Genomic DNA, 16,284 nt, shown 5'->3' on the forward strand with positions numbered 1-16,284 from the left:
ACCACTGGAAGACAGGGATTCTCAGGACAAGTTGAGCAAAGGAGATGTTATGGGGATGACATGTGACCTCCTTATTTCAAGGGTTGCACACTAAATGCTGAGTAAAAGTACTGATGTACTTGTTCAGCATTTCTCTGACATGATTGTGAAATCATGCTAACACATGCCTTTCACACTGCAGCATGCTGAAGCTGAGAGTGAATCGTGGTACCCAGATCGGACGCTCTGCTAAAATAAATAGGATTCAGCAATCCACCAGTAGCCTCCATCCTGTTAACCAAGTGGATTAGAACAACCCCCTTGTTTGAATATTCAGACTGCAACCACCCACTGGTCAGATAAATGAGTGCAGACCAGTAACCTATGACTATAACTGAAGTTATCACCTTGAATATGCACATTGATAGATGCCTTCAAATGCATAGCTTTGATATCTTCACAACCAAGTTACAGTTTCTGATTAAACTTTAAAGCAGACTTTTAATGTGAGGCCCAATCTGTCCTTTGAGCCGCTACTGTTTTACTCCCATGGCAACTGGTGGATGATAGAATTAACTCCAACAAGTAGAACTCCAACGTGGAAGATAAATCAGCATATTGCTGCTCTACATGTGTAGAGTTCTTACTAGGATCAAGCTGTAGATATATTTAATTGAAACAGTCAATATATAAAAGGAAACCTATGAAACACTCCCTCGAAATGATTAGGCTTCAATTCAGTCAAGATTCTGTTCCCATTCTTACTGCTGCTACCTTAAAATGGTGCCTGGCAACTCTGCTAAGTGCACTGAGTTTGAGTTTCTGCATATTTAAGATGTAAATGATAATTTAAATTTAAAATGTAAATGTGGTGGGGATTAAATAAGAGGATGTATGTAAAACAGATTACTTCCGGGTCTCAGTAAATGGTAACTATTGATTTTATAAATAAGAAAGCTTTGGTTTAATAGTCCTCACAGAGCTATGTATGAACTGAGTGCATAAGATGCTCACAAGTTAAGCTGATAATGAACTGATTTTTCTCTTGATACTGATTGTTCCATTTTCCATGATGCTCAGCTATGGGAAATGTGATTTTTTTTCATTTGACTTAATGTTTTAACTCAAATTACAGGGGTCTTAAATATTTATGAGAGGAAGCCAAGCATGAGTATTAAATGAGTTTAAGATAAAAATAAAAGAGAGGTAGAACTTTATTGCTTTACTAGCTACATGTCTTAAAAGTTCTAAGAAGCTGGCAAAAGCTGAATTCAGAGCTTTCATAAGTTAATCTGAATGTAAATTATCCCTTATTTATGACTATTTCTGCCTCATTAGACCTAGAAGTGTGGATAGACAGAAGGGTTAAAAAAGGTCTGTAATCATTTATTTACTCCCAAAGAATTCAAAATTACACATATCCCACCACGATCAGTATATCATGGTCAGAGAGAGTTCAGTGTAGATGGGAAGATTAAAAGAGAGTTCAAGAATGGGATGCTTTTTAGAGGAAAAAATTCTGTACCTAGAGAAAAAAATCCTATAGCTTCATATTTTAATAAAATAAAATGAGACTAAAAAGATCTAATAACATTTTCTATGCTAATAACATCACTCAATACTTCAAACATTATATAATGTTTTTACATAAGCAAATAAGAACTATTTTGCATATATGATAAATGAAAGTACATAAAATAATTTTTCCTAATTAATTAAAAAATATTTTTTAGACATTCCCTCTTGTGTCTTATCAGATTTCTGTAAGGGAGATAGAACAGACCAGCGTTTTCAAGAGCAGTGATCCAGGAGCTGGGAACTAGCAGAGTTCCAGGGTTAGTCTGTGTGTGTGGACCTGGATGCAATGAATTCAAGGTCTTTTCCTTCTTGAGCATCACACACCACCAGATCTCTGAACTAGAGTCACACCCTGGACCTCCATGGGGCAACGGGCCCCTCGCAGTGGAATGTTTTATTTATCATTCCACTTTATCCACTTCACCTTGACATCACAAGAAGGTAAAAGTTACCTTGCCACTGATGGGCAAAGGTTTGGCCTGAAAAAGACAATCATAGATAATGGATAGCTGGGACAATCGTTTAACTTTAAAATAACTGAAACGCATTGGGGCTTTTCAGCTTATGCTTCATTTATGTTCTATCACCTCAAAAAAGCATCTCAGGGTGACTGCATGATGCCATTCTAACTTGCCTTGCCTCCTCTCTGCCAGCAGACACTTCTTGGTGGCCATGTGGATGGTGATAAAAAATGAAAATAGCCCTGCCCTCGAGTGGTTTTCAGTTTTGTTGGGAAGATACACGGATGCCTAATAGCAATGAATTGGTGACAGAGATGGGTTTGGTTGATGCAGGAGCTTGGAGTAGGTAGTGTGCCTGGGCAAGGATTTCTGGCAGAGGAACTGCCCAATAAATGCAGAAAGGATGACATCAAACTTGTCAGTTTAAGGGGTGCTTTTGGGTTTTAGTTCTTCATTCCAGGAATGATGCACAGAGATTAAGAGGGTCTTGTGTCCCTTTATACTAAAAAATAAATATAAAGTAGCTTAAAACAAGATAGCCCTTCAGTATATTAATTCTGCTGGGTTGACCAAATATAGCCTGCACCCCAAAATGATCAAAACTAAAGTATTAAGTAGTACACACACACACATAAATACACACACACACATGTATATATCACAACATTTACAACAATTGTTTTCTTAATGGGGGTTGGTAGCCACTTCTTTTTACCAAGAGTTGATTTCTAACTGCAGCTAATAAGTATGTACATTAAAACCACAAGAGCAAGTACGCATCTTAAGGAAATGACTGAGGGCCCATTTCAAAATCAAACTTGACAAAGTGTAACTATTCCAACTCAACCACAATTATTTTCAGGACAGTTCTGTATATGTATATGTGATGATGCATTTATACTATGTTCCTTTATATGATTAACCCCAAAGAATAATTTCACGCTTTTTTTTTTTTAAGGAGAGAGAATGTGTTTCAGGTACCCTCACAAACTCATCATGCACGTCATATTTATAATCAACACAGAAATAGGAACTAGACACACATTTGCATATTCACCTAGGTAAGTGTATTTAAAGCAGAAAGAGCATGAGCAATTGACAGATATATCCCACAAAAAAGATGCTTGTAATTCGAGTTATTCTATAATCGTATCGTGTTATTCATTTCCTTCACTCACAGCACCGAGAGCAGCTCTCCAAAGTTGCAGGGCACTTGTAAAAACGGCAGGAGGGGACACCATAGCCATTTGACAGCCCTGCTTCCCGCTTGACGCCTTGGAGCCCAAGGATCAACACCGCAGAGCATCCCATCCCCAGCACGTACCTGGCTGAAACTCTGGCCCGCACCTCGGGCTTGTGTGCTGCGGGCGGGGAGCTGCGACGGGGCTGTCTCACCCAGAGCCAGGGTCTGGTTGCTATGGTAGCTGGCTGGATACTGGAAGGACCCTTCAGGTTTGGAATTGAGCTGAAGTGCACTCTGGGACAGCAGGCTGGGCCCTGCATTGAAAGTCATTTAGAGCAGTAAGTGACAGCCTCAGTGAAGCAGAAATGACATGTATTATTTATTGAGAGTAGCCTAGAATTATCACACGCGCATGATTCCAGCCATCTATGCTTTGAATTCTGAGAACTAAAATGACCATATAATTCGACTCCAGCTCTTAAATGAGATTTTTTTTTCTTTCTTTTTTTTTTTTTTGTGGTGTAAAAGTTCTCCAAAGAGTAGATTTTTTTTTCTAAATGATCTCATCCTGACCTACATAGAGACATTTCTTACAAGACAAATTAGTTAATCAAGTACTTATTTTTGGATCAGACAATGTTGGAAACATTTGAAATAATTTAGAAGTCTTCCTTTTGGTACATGTTAATTGCATTAATATATCTCCTCGTGTATTAATAGGATGCTCGAACACTCAAAACCTTCCAATCAGTAACAAGTTCTGTTGTATAAATAGTGATGTAATACTCAAAGCTTGAAGGGTAGACAGTGTGTAAAATATTAATAGCTCTCATACAATGTAGAATTTAACCTGATCTCACATGATCTCTGAGGGCTAGTTATCTTTGTCATCACAACAATGCACAGCAGAAGAACAAAGAGAAGATACAGTGTTTAAACTGGTGCTAAGCTGGCTGACACTGCAAGAGATGGAGAAAGGAATTCCTGGCCTCATTATTTAGTTATACTTTGTACGAGAAAATTTGGTTTTTATTTTCTTTCTTTTTAGATGGGATCTTTGCAATAGTTTGCCCATTTCCTTTGTAAGCAAATTTTTTTTAATCAAATTTCATATTCACTTTGGGGATGAAAAGAAGTACAGAAGAGTTTAAGAGTATTACTATTTTCTGGTATGTGTGTTTGAGAGGGGACTGGGGGAAGTAGAGTGAGTTAAGTGAGGAGAAGGGACTTGGCAACTCAAGTTCTCTCTTGTTATCTCAACCATAGTACAAAGTTATTCCTTTTTTGAAGGAGGGTAATTATATACATGGGTTTCGCTGGTGGCTCAGATGGTAAAGAATCTGTTTGCAATGCTGGAGACCCAGGTTCGATCCATAATCCCATACTTAATCTTCCTCTTCAGCTGTTTTAGACTATAGTATCATTTCTAAGGAGTGTAAGCAAATTTCAAGTTCCTTCTTTCTTTTAAAAATAGAACATGGCTTTTTATCTCAAATAAGACTGCAGATTTGACATGATATAGGCCATTTTTTTTTTTTTCTGGGAAAACAATTTCTTCACTTAATAAGGATCAGTCCACATAACCTCTGCATTTAAGACCTCCCCCTTCCCTCTAATCCTGATGGAACTTCTAAACAATGCAAAATACTTTTCCATCATTGGAAATTGAATACAAAGATGATTAGTTAGTACGGGTAAGACTTGGTATTTTGGAATCTATACAGTTTCTGGAAAAAAAAGTCAAGCAAGGAAATAAAAGCATTTTCATCCAGTCCCAATTTCATCATGAAGGGCATAGCAAAAGTACAACTGCAATTCCTTTCCTTGTAATTTCAAAAATAGAGTCCCAAGAAATTTGTCTATACCAGATGGCGAAGTCTGCAATGGCTTGCAAAAAGCCATTTAGTCCATACTGATGGTATTATAGGGCTAATCACCAGGACTACGGTGCACCTATGGGGAACGCATTCAGAGTTTCCTTCTGGATGCCAAGAACATATTTTCCCCACTGCTGCTGTGGAAACTGTCAGGCATGAAGACAGAGTCAAGGGCTGGTTTCTGATGCCAGGTAATGGGCAGGCTGAGACATGGCAGAGCCTCTGGAAGGGAAGAGGGATCAGTGATGGGACAGAGGTGGGAACTGACTGCAAAATTAGAAGGATGGGGTGGATGCTAGGAAGACAGCAATGAACTGTAGCCAAGGGCTTTCCCCTTGGTCCCTACCCTTCTGAAGCTCACTGCTCAACGGAGGGGAGTGAGCTATGGCAGAAAAGCAGAGGCCCTTTATGGTGAGCGGTCAGCATTGTACCTAACAATAGGCAGCTTCCCACTGTGACTTCTTTGGCTGTTTCTTTCAGGACAGTCCACCCTGACACAATGCCTTGGACTGGCCATGCACCACCCCCGCCCCCACCCCCGCCACGACAATGCATCTCCACAGCAGTGAAAGTCAAAACAGATATACAAGAGTGCACAAACTTTTGGAAATGTCAGTACAATTGTTAAAATTCTTTAATTTCATATAACTAACTTGACAGTCTATAAAGCCAAAACACTGTATGTCCTGGTTATTTGCCTTTTAAAGAGGTGGCATGACTTTGCTCTGATGAACTTACCTGCATATGTAATTAGCAAGTCAAACAAACTTGTCAATTCTGAGTAGATTCATAAGATTATCTCTAGAAACCTACAAATGTTCTCCTGGCAGAATAGAAAGGTGGCAATTGAAAGCCCCTTTTTGAAGCAATTTCAATTAAAAATATGATTTATGTGCTCCTGAAAAACACATCATGAAATAATCAAATCTGCTCTTTTATAGAATCAGTGGTACACCTGATCAATACTCCATGAAAACAAACAAAGATTCTCTGTCTCATTACTTTGTTCACACATCTCAAGCATGGAGCCTAGATGTAGTCTGACAAACGCAATTGCAACAATGAGCAATATATCATAATATTACAACCGTGACATAGCACCTAGCAAGGACAAAACAGGACAATAGCCAAAACATCGCATGCATTTTAGAATTATTTTTCCTGTTGATTACTAGGTTTCAAATGAATGGCATTTATTCACTCCAATTTTAGAGAGCACAGATATACAAGAATATGAAAAAGGTGAAAATTAGAAGACAATTCTTAATTTCTTTATAATAAAAGTAAAATTTACGTATAACTAACTCAATTAACTTTATTAACATTATTGTGCACTGGGGTAGAAAATACAAATTTTTCAGAGATTTCAGAAGCATTTATAGTTTGGGGCTTTAAATGATGATTTTTTTTCCTCACGACCTTACGACTTTCCATGAAGCCTTGCTTGGGTTAGAGGCAAAACGAGGCTGCATCCTTGAGGATATGATGTGAATCCACTGGGGAATGGAGACAATGTAAGAGGACTTCTTGGGATGTTGAGGGGGAGAGGAAGAGACTGGGTCTTAAAATTCCACCCAGGGAAATGGAATGTTGCTTTGAGTGCCATTAGTTGCTCCAGAAGAATCTTGAACTATGAGCAACAGTTAGTCACCATGTCCTATTAGAGCATCACAAGCAGACGTCACCTTCCAGCAGGTGCGCTTTAGGACATGGACCTAAGGGCACTCGGTGAGTTCTTTGCCGCCTGTCGTGGGACAGTCCTCAAAGCTAAGCCCAGAGGTCTGTTCAAAATACGTCAGACATGGAAGCCAGAAAGCAGACAGGAAACTGTTTTCTGAGAAATGGATCAAAATCAAGGGTGTGTGTGCCCTTGATCTGATCAAGACACACTAGTTCTCCCTGGACAGTGGGGAGACATTCCAAGGGAACTGACGAGTTCAGGGACATGGGACTCGTCGTTAAACCTAGGGAGCATCCTGACTGCCACAGCAATGTCTCCATATGTTTTCAAATATACGAATTAATTAAAGATCATGTTGTTGTTTAGGCACTGACTCATGTCCCATTCTTCTGCAACCCCGTGGACTGTAGCCCACCAGGCTCCTCAGTTCATGGGGCTCTCCAGGCAAGAATACTTCAGTGGGTTGCCATCTCCTTCTCCAGGGGATCTTACCAACCCAGGGAATCTTGCCGACCCAGGGATCAAACCCGTGCCTCCTGCTTGGTGGGTGGATTCCTTACTGCTAAGCCACAAGGCAGCCCAAAACCCACAAAATAAACTGCTCTGAAAAAAAAGTCCTCGTATCTTTGTCACTATTCTGAGGAGTGTGAACAGGGGTGTGCAGAGGTCTGCCAGCGTCACACACTCCGTAAAATGAAGATGAAAAGCTGTTCTTGTCTTTGGTCTCCAACTCTGGGAGTTGTGGTTGGCTAACATCCAGGCAACTATTTAAGTCATACACACACATCATCATTAATGGGTTGAAAAATTCTTTCCTAAATAGAAGTCATTTTGTGGGAGAAACCTTCACACCTCAGGGTGTGGTACTGCTTCTTTAAAAAGCCTCTCCTTAGAGATTCCAGGTGTTGGCTCGGGGAAGCCTGCTGTCCTCCAGGAGCGGGGCAGAAGTCAATGTCAGCAGACAGAAAGGCAGAAGTGTTCGTTCCTTGCATTAAAAATTCAGAGTCACTTACAGGTCGTATTAACATGCACTAAAAAATATGGTCAGTTTCTCCTTGAATTGACTAGCTCTTTTAGTTTTCCTGCTCATGTGCACTCATTTTCTTTAATGGATTTAAAATAAAAAAATTATTCATTTGGCTGTGTCAGCTCTTAATTGCATCACACATGATCTATTGTTGAGGGCTCAGTCGGTAGTTGTGGTGCGTGGGCTTACACTGCTCTGAGGAACATGGGCCCTTGGTTCCCTGATCAGGGATCGACCCTGTGGTCCCTGCATTGAGAGCTGGATTCTTAACCCCTGAACCACCACCAGGGAAGTCCCCTTTACATGAATTTAAAAAGACTTCATTTAGAATTGTTAATTCTTCTTTGCTTTATCAAGACATCAGCTTCAGAAAACAGTAAGCCTTAATTAAACTATGTACTTTGCGATAACAGAGAAAACGCCAGAGGTTTACAAAGTGGCATTCCCAAGTCATTACTTGGATTACAATCATGCCTGCTGGACTGGGTGTGTGTTGAAAAAAAAAAAAAATCCAGGGCCAGAACACAGCAGATCTGGTGGGCTCTAGTCCATTTTCTCATGTATGATGTCATAGATGATGAAGGCAAGGATAGCAAACCAGTTCCCCTTCCCTGAGGGTTTACGAAGTTGCAGGGACTGTCCTGAGCAGCTTATATCTGTTAATCTCTGGAATCCTAACAGGATCTCAATAAAAGTGCAGAAATCCCCATGTATGCTGACATCGCTGAGGGTCCCACTGCCTGAGAACACACAGCAATCATGCCAAGCCTGGTGCCAGCAAGGCAGTGTGGCTTCAGAGTGCCTGCTCCTATCACACGCCATTATTCGTGCTCTGAAATCTTCATCTCTGCAAATGTGAGCACCTAATGAGATAATGGATGTGCAAGTGCTTGAAAAAATATAAATTGCTACACAAATGTCAGTTATTAGTATTATTATCTGATTATCTAATTAATGAGCCACATGGCCTGAGAATAAAACCCTGACTGGAATCCGTCCTGAAAACCATATTCTAGTCCTGTCCCATTCATATATCGGTGTTTTCTTTCAACACCCTCTAAGCTTCTTATTTACAAACGGGACACACAAGGCATAGATCCTTAAAATGGCTTGGAAATAAAAACCAAACCAAACAGAACCTAGGGTCAGAGACAAGAAATAAGGAAGAGAAGGTTCTCTCTTAACCTGAAATTCCATTCTCTGTCAACCTCGAAACCCACTCTCAAACTTGTTGTTTAAATGTCACCTCCACCATGCAGCCTGCCCTGATGTCTGATTGCCCCGGGGAAATTAACCACATCTCCATCTCTGCTGCCTTAATACTCTGCATAGACTATGAGGAATTTCGACAGAGAAATCTGTAGTCTTACGCAGCAAGTGGTAAAGAACCTGACAATTCAGGAGACATAAGAGATGTGGGTTCGATCCCTGGGTCAGGAAGATCCCCTGGAAGAGGGCATGGCAATCCACTCCAGTATTCTTGCCTGGAGAATCCCAAGGACAGAGGAGCCTGGAGGGCTACAGTTCATGGGATTGAAAAGAGACACAACTGAAGAGACTTAGCAAGCATACACACAGCAATAGGTTTTCTGGAAGGAGAGTGACAAAATAAAAGCAAGGAGTCTGAACATTTATGTGAAAGCTGCTGGACTCTGCATTCAGATACGTGGAGACACTAGAGACCACGGATTTCCCGCAGTGGAGAAATAGGAAATCAGAAGAAATGGAGGAAATCTCAATTGGGATAATGGCCATGGTGGGAAGGAAGGGAAAATCGTGCATTTAAGAGACATTTTCTAAAGCTCATTGGTACTTGGGGACTAGTAGACAGGAAGGGAAGGCCAGCCCAAACGACTGGACACTCTTTAGCTGGTCTCTCGAAGGATCTCACTGACACTGCAGTGTGTGCGGGGGAGATGCCCATGGTGCAGAGTAAGTCTTTTCTAGAAAACCGAACAGGGCAGCACTCTAAGATCAGGCTCACACCTTCTGTTTCTACAAGGTTTAAGGTGATTTATTGGCCAGTGCTAATGATTGTCTGTTTCAGTTGAACATCTGTCCCAGAAAGCAATAAATATTCACTAAGCGAGGTGAAAAAGCAAAAGCTCCCCTCACATGCCATTTGAAGGAGGAGGAGACCTCTGCTGGGGAGTTGGTACTTTGGGGAAGGACAGGCTTCATTTTTTAAACTACAGAGTTGTTGGAGATGGTGGGAGTTGGCATAGTTAGAAAGGCACTCTGGGCTTGATTCTCAAACTGGCTCCAACAGACTAAATTATCTTTTGAGATCTTAATTTCCAAGATCAAAGTTCAGTGGTGGTGGGTGGTTTAGTTGCTCACTTGTGTCCGACTCTTGAGATCCTGTGGACGCTAGGCCACCAAGCTCCTCTGTCCCTGGGATTCTCCAGGCAGGAATCCTGGAGTAGGTTGCCATTCCCTTCTCCAGAGGATCTTCCTGACCCAGGGATCAGACCCGCATCTCCTGCATTACAGGCAGATTCTTTACCATTGAGGCACCAGGGAAGCTCAGATTGAAGTTTGGTTATATATAAATGAAATTCTAGAACAGAAAGGCAGCTATCTGAGTCATCAGTGGTGAAAGCTGAAGCCACAAGAATGAGACAAGGTCTCTAAGTGGTGACTAAGATATCAATTTAATTCCTAGGGATTATTTTACCATCAGCAGAAAAGAATTATTAACAAGAAATGCACTAAAATAAATAGCTATGAGATCTAGGCGATGTCTCACACAGACGCTCAATGACTGCTTTGTTAGGTTGTTAATTCAGTCTAATCAGGAATAATAAACACACAAATTGAGACTGACAAGTTTAGGACTGGATACACAACAAAGGCAGTTTTGTTAAGATTTCCATTTATCGGGAAGTTTAGAAACATTCTTTACTTTTAGGCTTAACTGACTCTTTCAAAATGATATAAAATCTTATCTTTACATAGACCATGAAAAATAAAGCCAACAAGACTCACACACATAACTACAACTGTCAGAGAATTTGACTCATTTCTACCCTCCTGTTATGCAATCTTTGTGGAAGGCTGAGAATACTTTGAAGGTTAAGTATTGTTTTAAATGAGAGTAAATTTTTAGAGCAACAACAAATAAAAAGAAAGGGGGAAATCTTTTAAAAGGAAAATGGTGAGTGAGTAAGAAGAAAGGAAATAGTGCAAATTATTATATACAGTAAGTCCCCTACGTACGAACCTCCTTTTTTTTTTTTTTTTTTTTTTGTTAGTGGATTGCAGTTTATTACACCGGCGGGCCCAAGGCAGAGTCTCCTCTTAGCCAAGGACCCCGACCAGCATTTGTGAAAATCTTTTATACCCCATGTGTATGTGTCCAAACCCACCACCCCAATCCCTTGATGCTTACAAAGGAGGGGTAAATACAATCATAATAACCCCATCATTCATGTGTTATATGTTCAGACAGTTAATAATCAATAAGCCCATGGTTACATTCCAACCAGTTAATAACCAATAAGCCTGTGCTTACATTCTGATAGATACTGTCCGGAGGCAGGGGTGATTAGTGTCTGTTTTCTCTTAGGTGATGAGGAACCCGGATACGATCTTCAAGGTTCCCCTGTCCGGAGGGGGTGTTATCCTTCCATTGTCATCCCCACAGGAACTAAGCAGAGAGTTCAGAGACCACTGGAGAGGTGGCCGAGTACAATCAGCACGGACAGGCCTGAGATGGAGTCCAGGCCCTAGGAATTCCTTCTTCATTCCCCTCTCTTGATGCTCGTAACTCATATTATGAGCATCCTTCATAGGGATATATTGCACCCTGGCTCTCCAACTGCCAGTTAGGGAGAATACGTACGAACCTTCAATGTGCAAACTTTCAAAGACACAAAATGTGTGTTCGCACGTCCAATTACCTAAGTTAGTTCACAGGTCTGGTGCACACTGTCACATGCAGGCATCCTCTAGAGTGGCTGTGGTTTTATGTGCATTATTGTACAGAACTGCCCAGAGGACCGTAGTGAAGTGTTGCCTGGAGAATCCCATGAACAGAGGAGCAGGCTGGTGTTCATGGGGTCACAGAGTCTCGTACAACTGAGCATCGGGTGATGATGAGCAGTGATAAACTGGTTGTCTTCTCCTGCCCTTCGCTGGTAACGTGAAAAGGTATGTAGAAGTTTCCCTGGGGCATTAATCTAAAAACAGCAATTCAGTCCATCTACCATCCCTAACACCCCACTCCAGTACTCTTGCCTGGAAAATCCCACGGACGGAGGAGCCTGGTGGGCTGCAGACCCACCAGGAGTCGCTACGAGTCAGACATGACTGAGCGACTTCACTTTCACTTTTCACTCTCATGCATTGGAGAAGGAAATGGCAACCCACTCCAGTGCTCTTGCCTGGAGAATCCCAGGGACGGGGGAGCCTGGTGGGCTGCCGTCTATGGGGTCGCACAGAGTCGGACACGACTGAAGCGGCTTAGCAGCAGCAGCAGCATCCCTAAAATTAAGTGGGGGCAGAAACTCAAGCGGCTTGTTACGTAGCAAAGCTTAGGGCTTGTTTCACGAACAGATGTGTTCTTTTTTTTTCTTTCCCCCACAATGGACCATTTTTAACATCTTTATTGAATTTGTTACAATATCAATTCTGTTTTATTTTTTGTTTGTTTGTTTGTTTGGCTGCAAGACAAATGGGATCTTAGTTCCCTGACCACAGAGTGAATCTGCACTCCCTGCTTTGGAAGGTGAAGTCTAAACCACTGGACCGACGGGGAAGTCCCAGTAATCGTGTTCTTAAACTTGATTTCTAAGTCTCTTCCTTCAAAATATCTGTCCCCTCTGGTCAGCTGCTTTCAGTGTATAATGCTTTACATGAAAATGAAAACTTGAAAGGTCCCAAGAATAGGGAAGCAGTCATTTAGTTTTTAGACTGATTTAGAATCAGTCAATGCTACTGACCTAACTAGTCTGCTTTCTCAAGTTTGACTTGGTATATGAATAAATGAAAAATGGATAAAGCTCTTACCCTAAATATAGTAAGTCCATTTCTTTATATCTATACAATGGAGGGAAATGAACAATATATCATTTATTACAAAATAAAAACTTCAAATATAAGTTCTCTTTAAAATGTACAGCTCAAGACTTTTATTATGCATGGGATTTTACATGTTGTTTTAGTCACAGAATGGTATTTTTATAGTTTGCTCTAGTCCCCAACTACTTCCTTATAAAGTTTAGTCTTATTTACCATTAAAAAAAAACTAATGTAACACAAAAATGAGGAAAATCATTATATGTTTTTCTTTATAAATTAGCAGTCTAAAGATAATTGATTCATACTTCTCACTATCAGTCATTGTGAAAAGAAATAGAAAACTAATACAAATCGCTTTAGAAGAAAACAAAATTTAAAAGCTAAAATTTGAAAACATTTCAATGTATTAATGGAATTATATTAACTTAAAGAACTAATTTTTGATTTGATGCAAATCACAGACTTTTTCCTAAATATTTGTAGGGTTTGCTCACACATTTTCAGATTCCCAATCAAGTAAAGAATGACTTCCTGGCCCTTGCATCATTCCCTGAAAACTACAGTGGTTTGGAGACTTCCCTAGAGGTTCTATTAAGACTGTGCCTCCACTGCAGGGGACTCGGTCCAATCCCTAGTCAGGGAACTAAGATCCCACATGCTTCAAAGAGCTTTTATTCACCATATGAGTGACGTAGAATACTATTTAGGACATCAAAATTGGAAAGTATTTAAAAGAGAAGGTTGCATCACACACTTTCCATGAGCCATCAGAGCAAAGATGCTATCACGTGCCACGTAGCCTCCAGGAAGCTTCACTGAACACTCTTTGTGTGTGATTCTCAGTCTGTTTTAGTTTGCTTGTTTAACTTACTTTATTCAAGTATAATTTATTTACAATGTTGCATCAATTTCTGCTGTACTGCCAGATGACTCAGTTATACATATATATATGTATATGCACATTCTTTTTCATATTCTTTTCCATTATGGCTTATCACAGGATATCAACCTAGACAGCATATTAAAAAGCAGAGACACTGCTTTGCCAACAAAGGTCTATCTAGTCAAAGTTATGGTTTTTCCAGTAGTCAGTAGTTCAGTAGTTTTCCCAGTTGGACCATAAAGAAGGCTGAGCGCTGAAGAATTGATGCTTTGGAATTGTGGTTTTAGAGAAGACTCTTGAGCGTCCCTTGGACTGCAAGGACATCCAACCAGCCAATCCTAAAGGAAATCAGTCCTGAATATTAGTTTTCCCAGTTGGACCATAAAGAAGGCTGAGCGCTGAAGAATTGATGCTTTGGAATTGTGGTTTTAGAGAAGACTCTTGAGAGTCCCTTGGACTGCAAGGACATCCAACCAGCCAATCCTAAAGGAAACCAGTCCTGAATATTCATTGGAAGGACTGATGCTGAAGCTGAAGCTCCAATACTTTGGCCACCTGACGCAAAGAACTGACTCACTAGAAATGACCCTGATGCTGGGAAAGATTGAAGGCAGGAAGAGAAGGGAATGACAGAGGATGAGATGGCTGGATGGCATCACCGACTCAAATGACATGAGTTTGAGCAAGCTCTGGGAGTTGGTGATGGGCAGGGAAGCCTGGCCTGCTGCAGTCCATGGGGTCACAAAGAGTCAGACACGACTGAGCAACTGAACTGAGCTATGGTTCTGTGTGCTATACAGTGGGACCATGTTGTTTATCCATCCTGTATACAATAGCTTGCATCTGCTAATCCCAAACTCCCAATCCATCCCTTCCCCACCCCCTTCTCTTTGGTAATCACAAATCTGTTCTCTGTGTGACTCTCATTCTCTGATTGTGTAAGAACAAATAAGGAAAGATGGATGGCATCATGGGATTATTGTGAAAACAGTTATCTCTGCAATCCCTGAAAAGTTCTTGAGGACCCCCAGGAATCCCAATACACTCTGGGAAACTCTGCCCTACTTTACCCCCACTGGCTTTGTCACTGCTGGGAGCAAATACCTATCTGACCTTACAGTATTTAGAGTGCTCAATTTCAGCCTCTTCTGCCCATGGCATAAATGCCAAGGGCAGAGACTCTTTGTGCTGTTGTTAATAAGTGCTTAAATGCTGCATGCTAAATCGTTTTAGTCCTGTCCAACGCTCTGAGGCCCTACTGACTCTACCCCTCCAGGCTCCTCTGTCTGTGGGATTCTCCAGGCAAGAATACTGGAGTGGGTTACCATTCCCTTCTCCAGGGGATCTTCTGGACCCAGGGATCAAACCCGCATCTCTTATGTCTCCTACACTGGCCAGCAGGCTCCTTACCACTGGTGCAACCTGGGCTTAAAACAGACGTTTTAAAAAAAGAATGTAACATCTATCTGTCCTATAGCTATACAATCAAAACCTAGCATATTAAGATTTGATGTCATCAGTTGCTGTTGAAGTGACTTATTATTTGGTCAATGGCAATTACTTCTAGGGAAATCCTATAAGACAACTTCATAAGATATTACCAGGGGCCCCCTCCCTCCACTGTGCTCCAGGGAAAAGTCTGCTTATTTTGACTTTCTCATGGGAGCTTTCTGCCTCTCTCCTTTTCTTCACCTCTACCAGCTTTCATCTGACCCTCATATTTGCATGTGGGGCGCCTAGAGTGCCTTGACAATTTCAGAACCCAATTATGTTTTCATTAAAAATCTCTGCCAGGCTCTAAACTCTGTGCTTGATTCTAGGAGACCCTGAGAACACAGATGAGAATGATGTCTTTAATGAGAAATTTGCATTTTTTCCCTCCTGCTTAGGGAATGGATAAGGAGCAGTTGGTATTTCAGGTGTTTGCCCATCCCTTCATTTCGTAGGTCTGCCTCTGAGTTGGTGATCTCTTTGCAGAAGCTATAACATGCGTATCAAATGTCTATGTGATAGAAAGACATATATCTTTCTATCTATCTGTGATAGAAAGAAATGTAATACTGAAGTGGGTTTCCATGCCCTCTTCCAGGGGAATCTTCCAAACCCAGGGATTGAATCCAGGTCTCCTGCTTTACAGATGGATTCTTTACTGACTGAGCCACCAGAGAAGTCCAGAAAGAAATATAAGAGAAAGAAGTTGAACCTTAACTGAAAAAGAGGTAAAGGTCCAATCTGGGAGGAAAGATGACAGCTTTCTGGAGGATATTACTATATCCTGTGTGCTGCCTGGGTCTTCTCCCTCATTTGTGTTCATACCTTCCCCTGCCAACTTCCCATGGGTTCTGTAACACCATAGGTAGTGGGCTAGGTGGGTGTGATTGAACCTGGAAAGGAAAGAAAAGGGTGCATGCAGCATCAGACAATTTCAGGCTTCAACTCTGACCAACTTCTGGAGCAGAGACTTGCTCGTCTGTATTTCAAAAACTTTGGACCAAAGGGTATATGATGAAGTAATACAAGGAATGAAAACCAAGGATGTGCTCAATTCACTGGAATAAATACATGACCAGGAGGGGACGTGGGGTCTCTGGGC

The 16,284-nt window shown here is 41.1% G+C and overlaps 1 protein-coding gene across 1 annotated transcript in view; it reads right to left on the reverse strand.

Moving 5' to 3' along the window:
- CTNND2 (catenin delta 2) overlaps positions 1-16,284 on the reverse strand; it is a 1,077,052-nt gene that overhangs the window by 458,127 nt on the left and 602,641 nt on the right. The window contains exon 6 of the mRNA XM_065905365.1: positions 3,343-3,515. Coding sequence (XP_065761437.1) covers positions 3,343-3,515 — 173 coding nt within the window. The remainder of the gene's footprint in view (positions 1-3,342; positions 3,516-16,284) is intronic.

The sequence above is a fragment of the Muntiacus reevesi genome, chromosome 14 (genome assembly GCF_963930625.1).
Source record: "Muntiacus reevesi chromosome 14, mMunRee1.1, whole genome shotgun sequence".
Classification (NCBI taxonomy): Eukaryota; Metazoa; Chordata; class Mammalia; order Artiodactyla; family Cervidae; genus Muntiacus; species Muntiacus reevesi.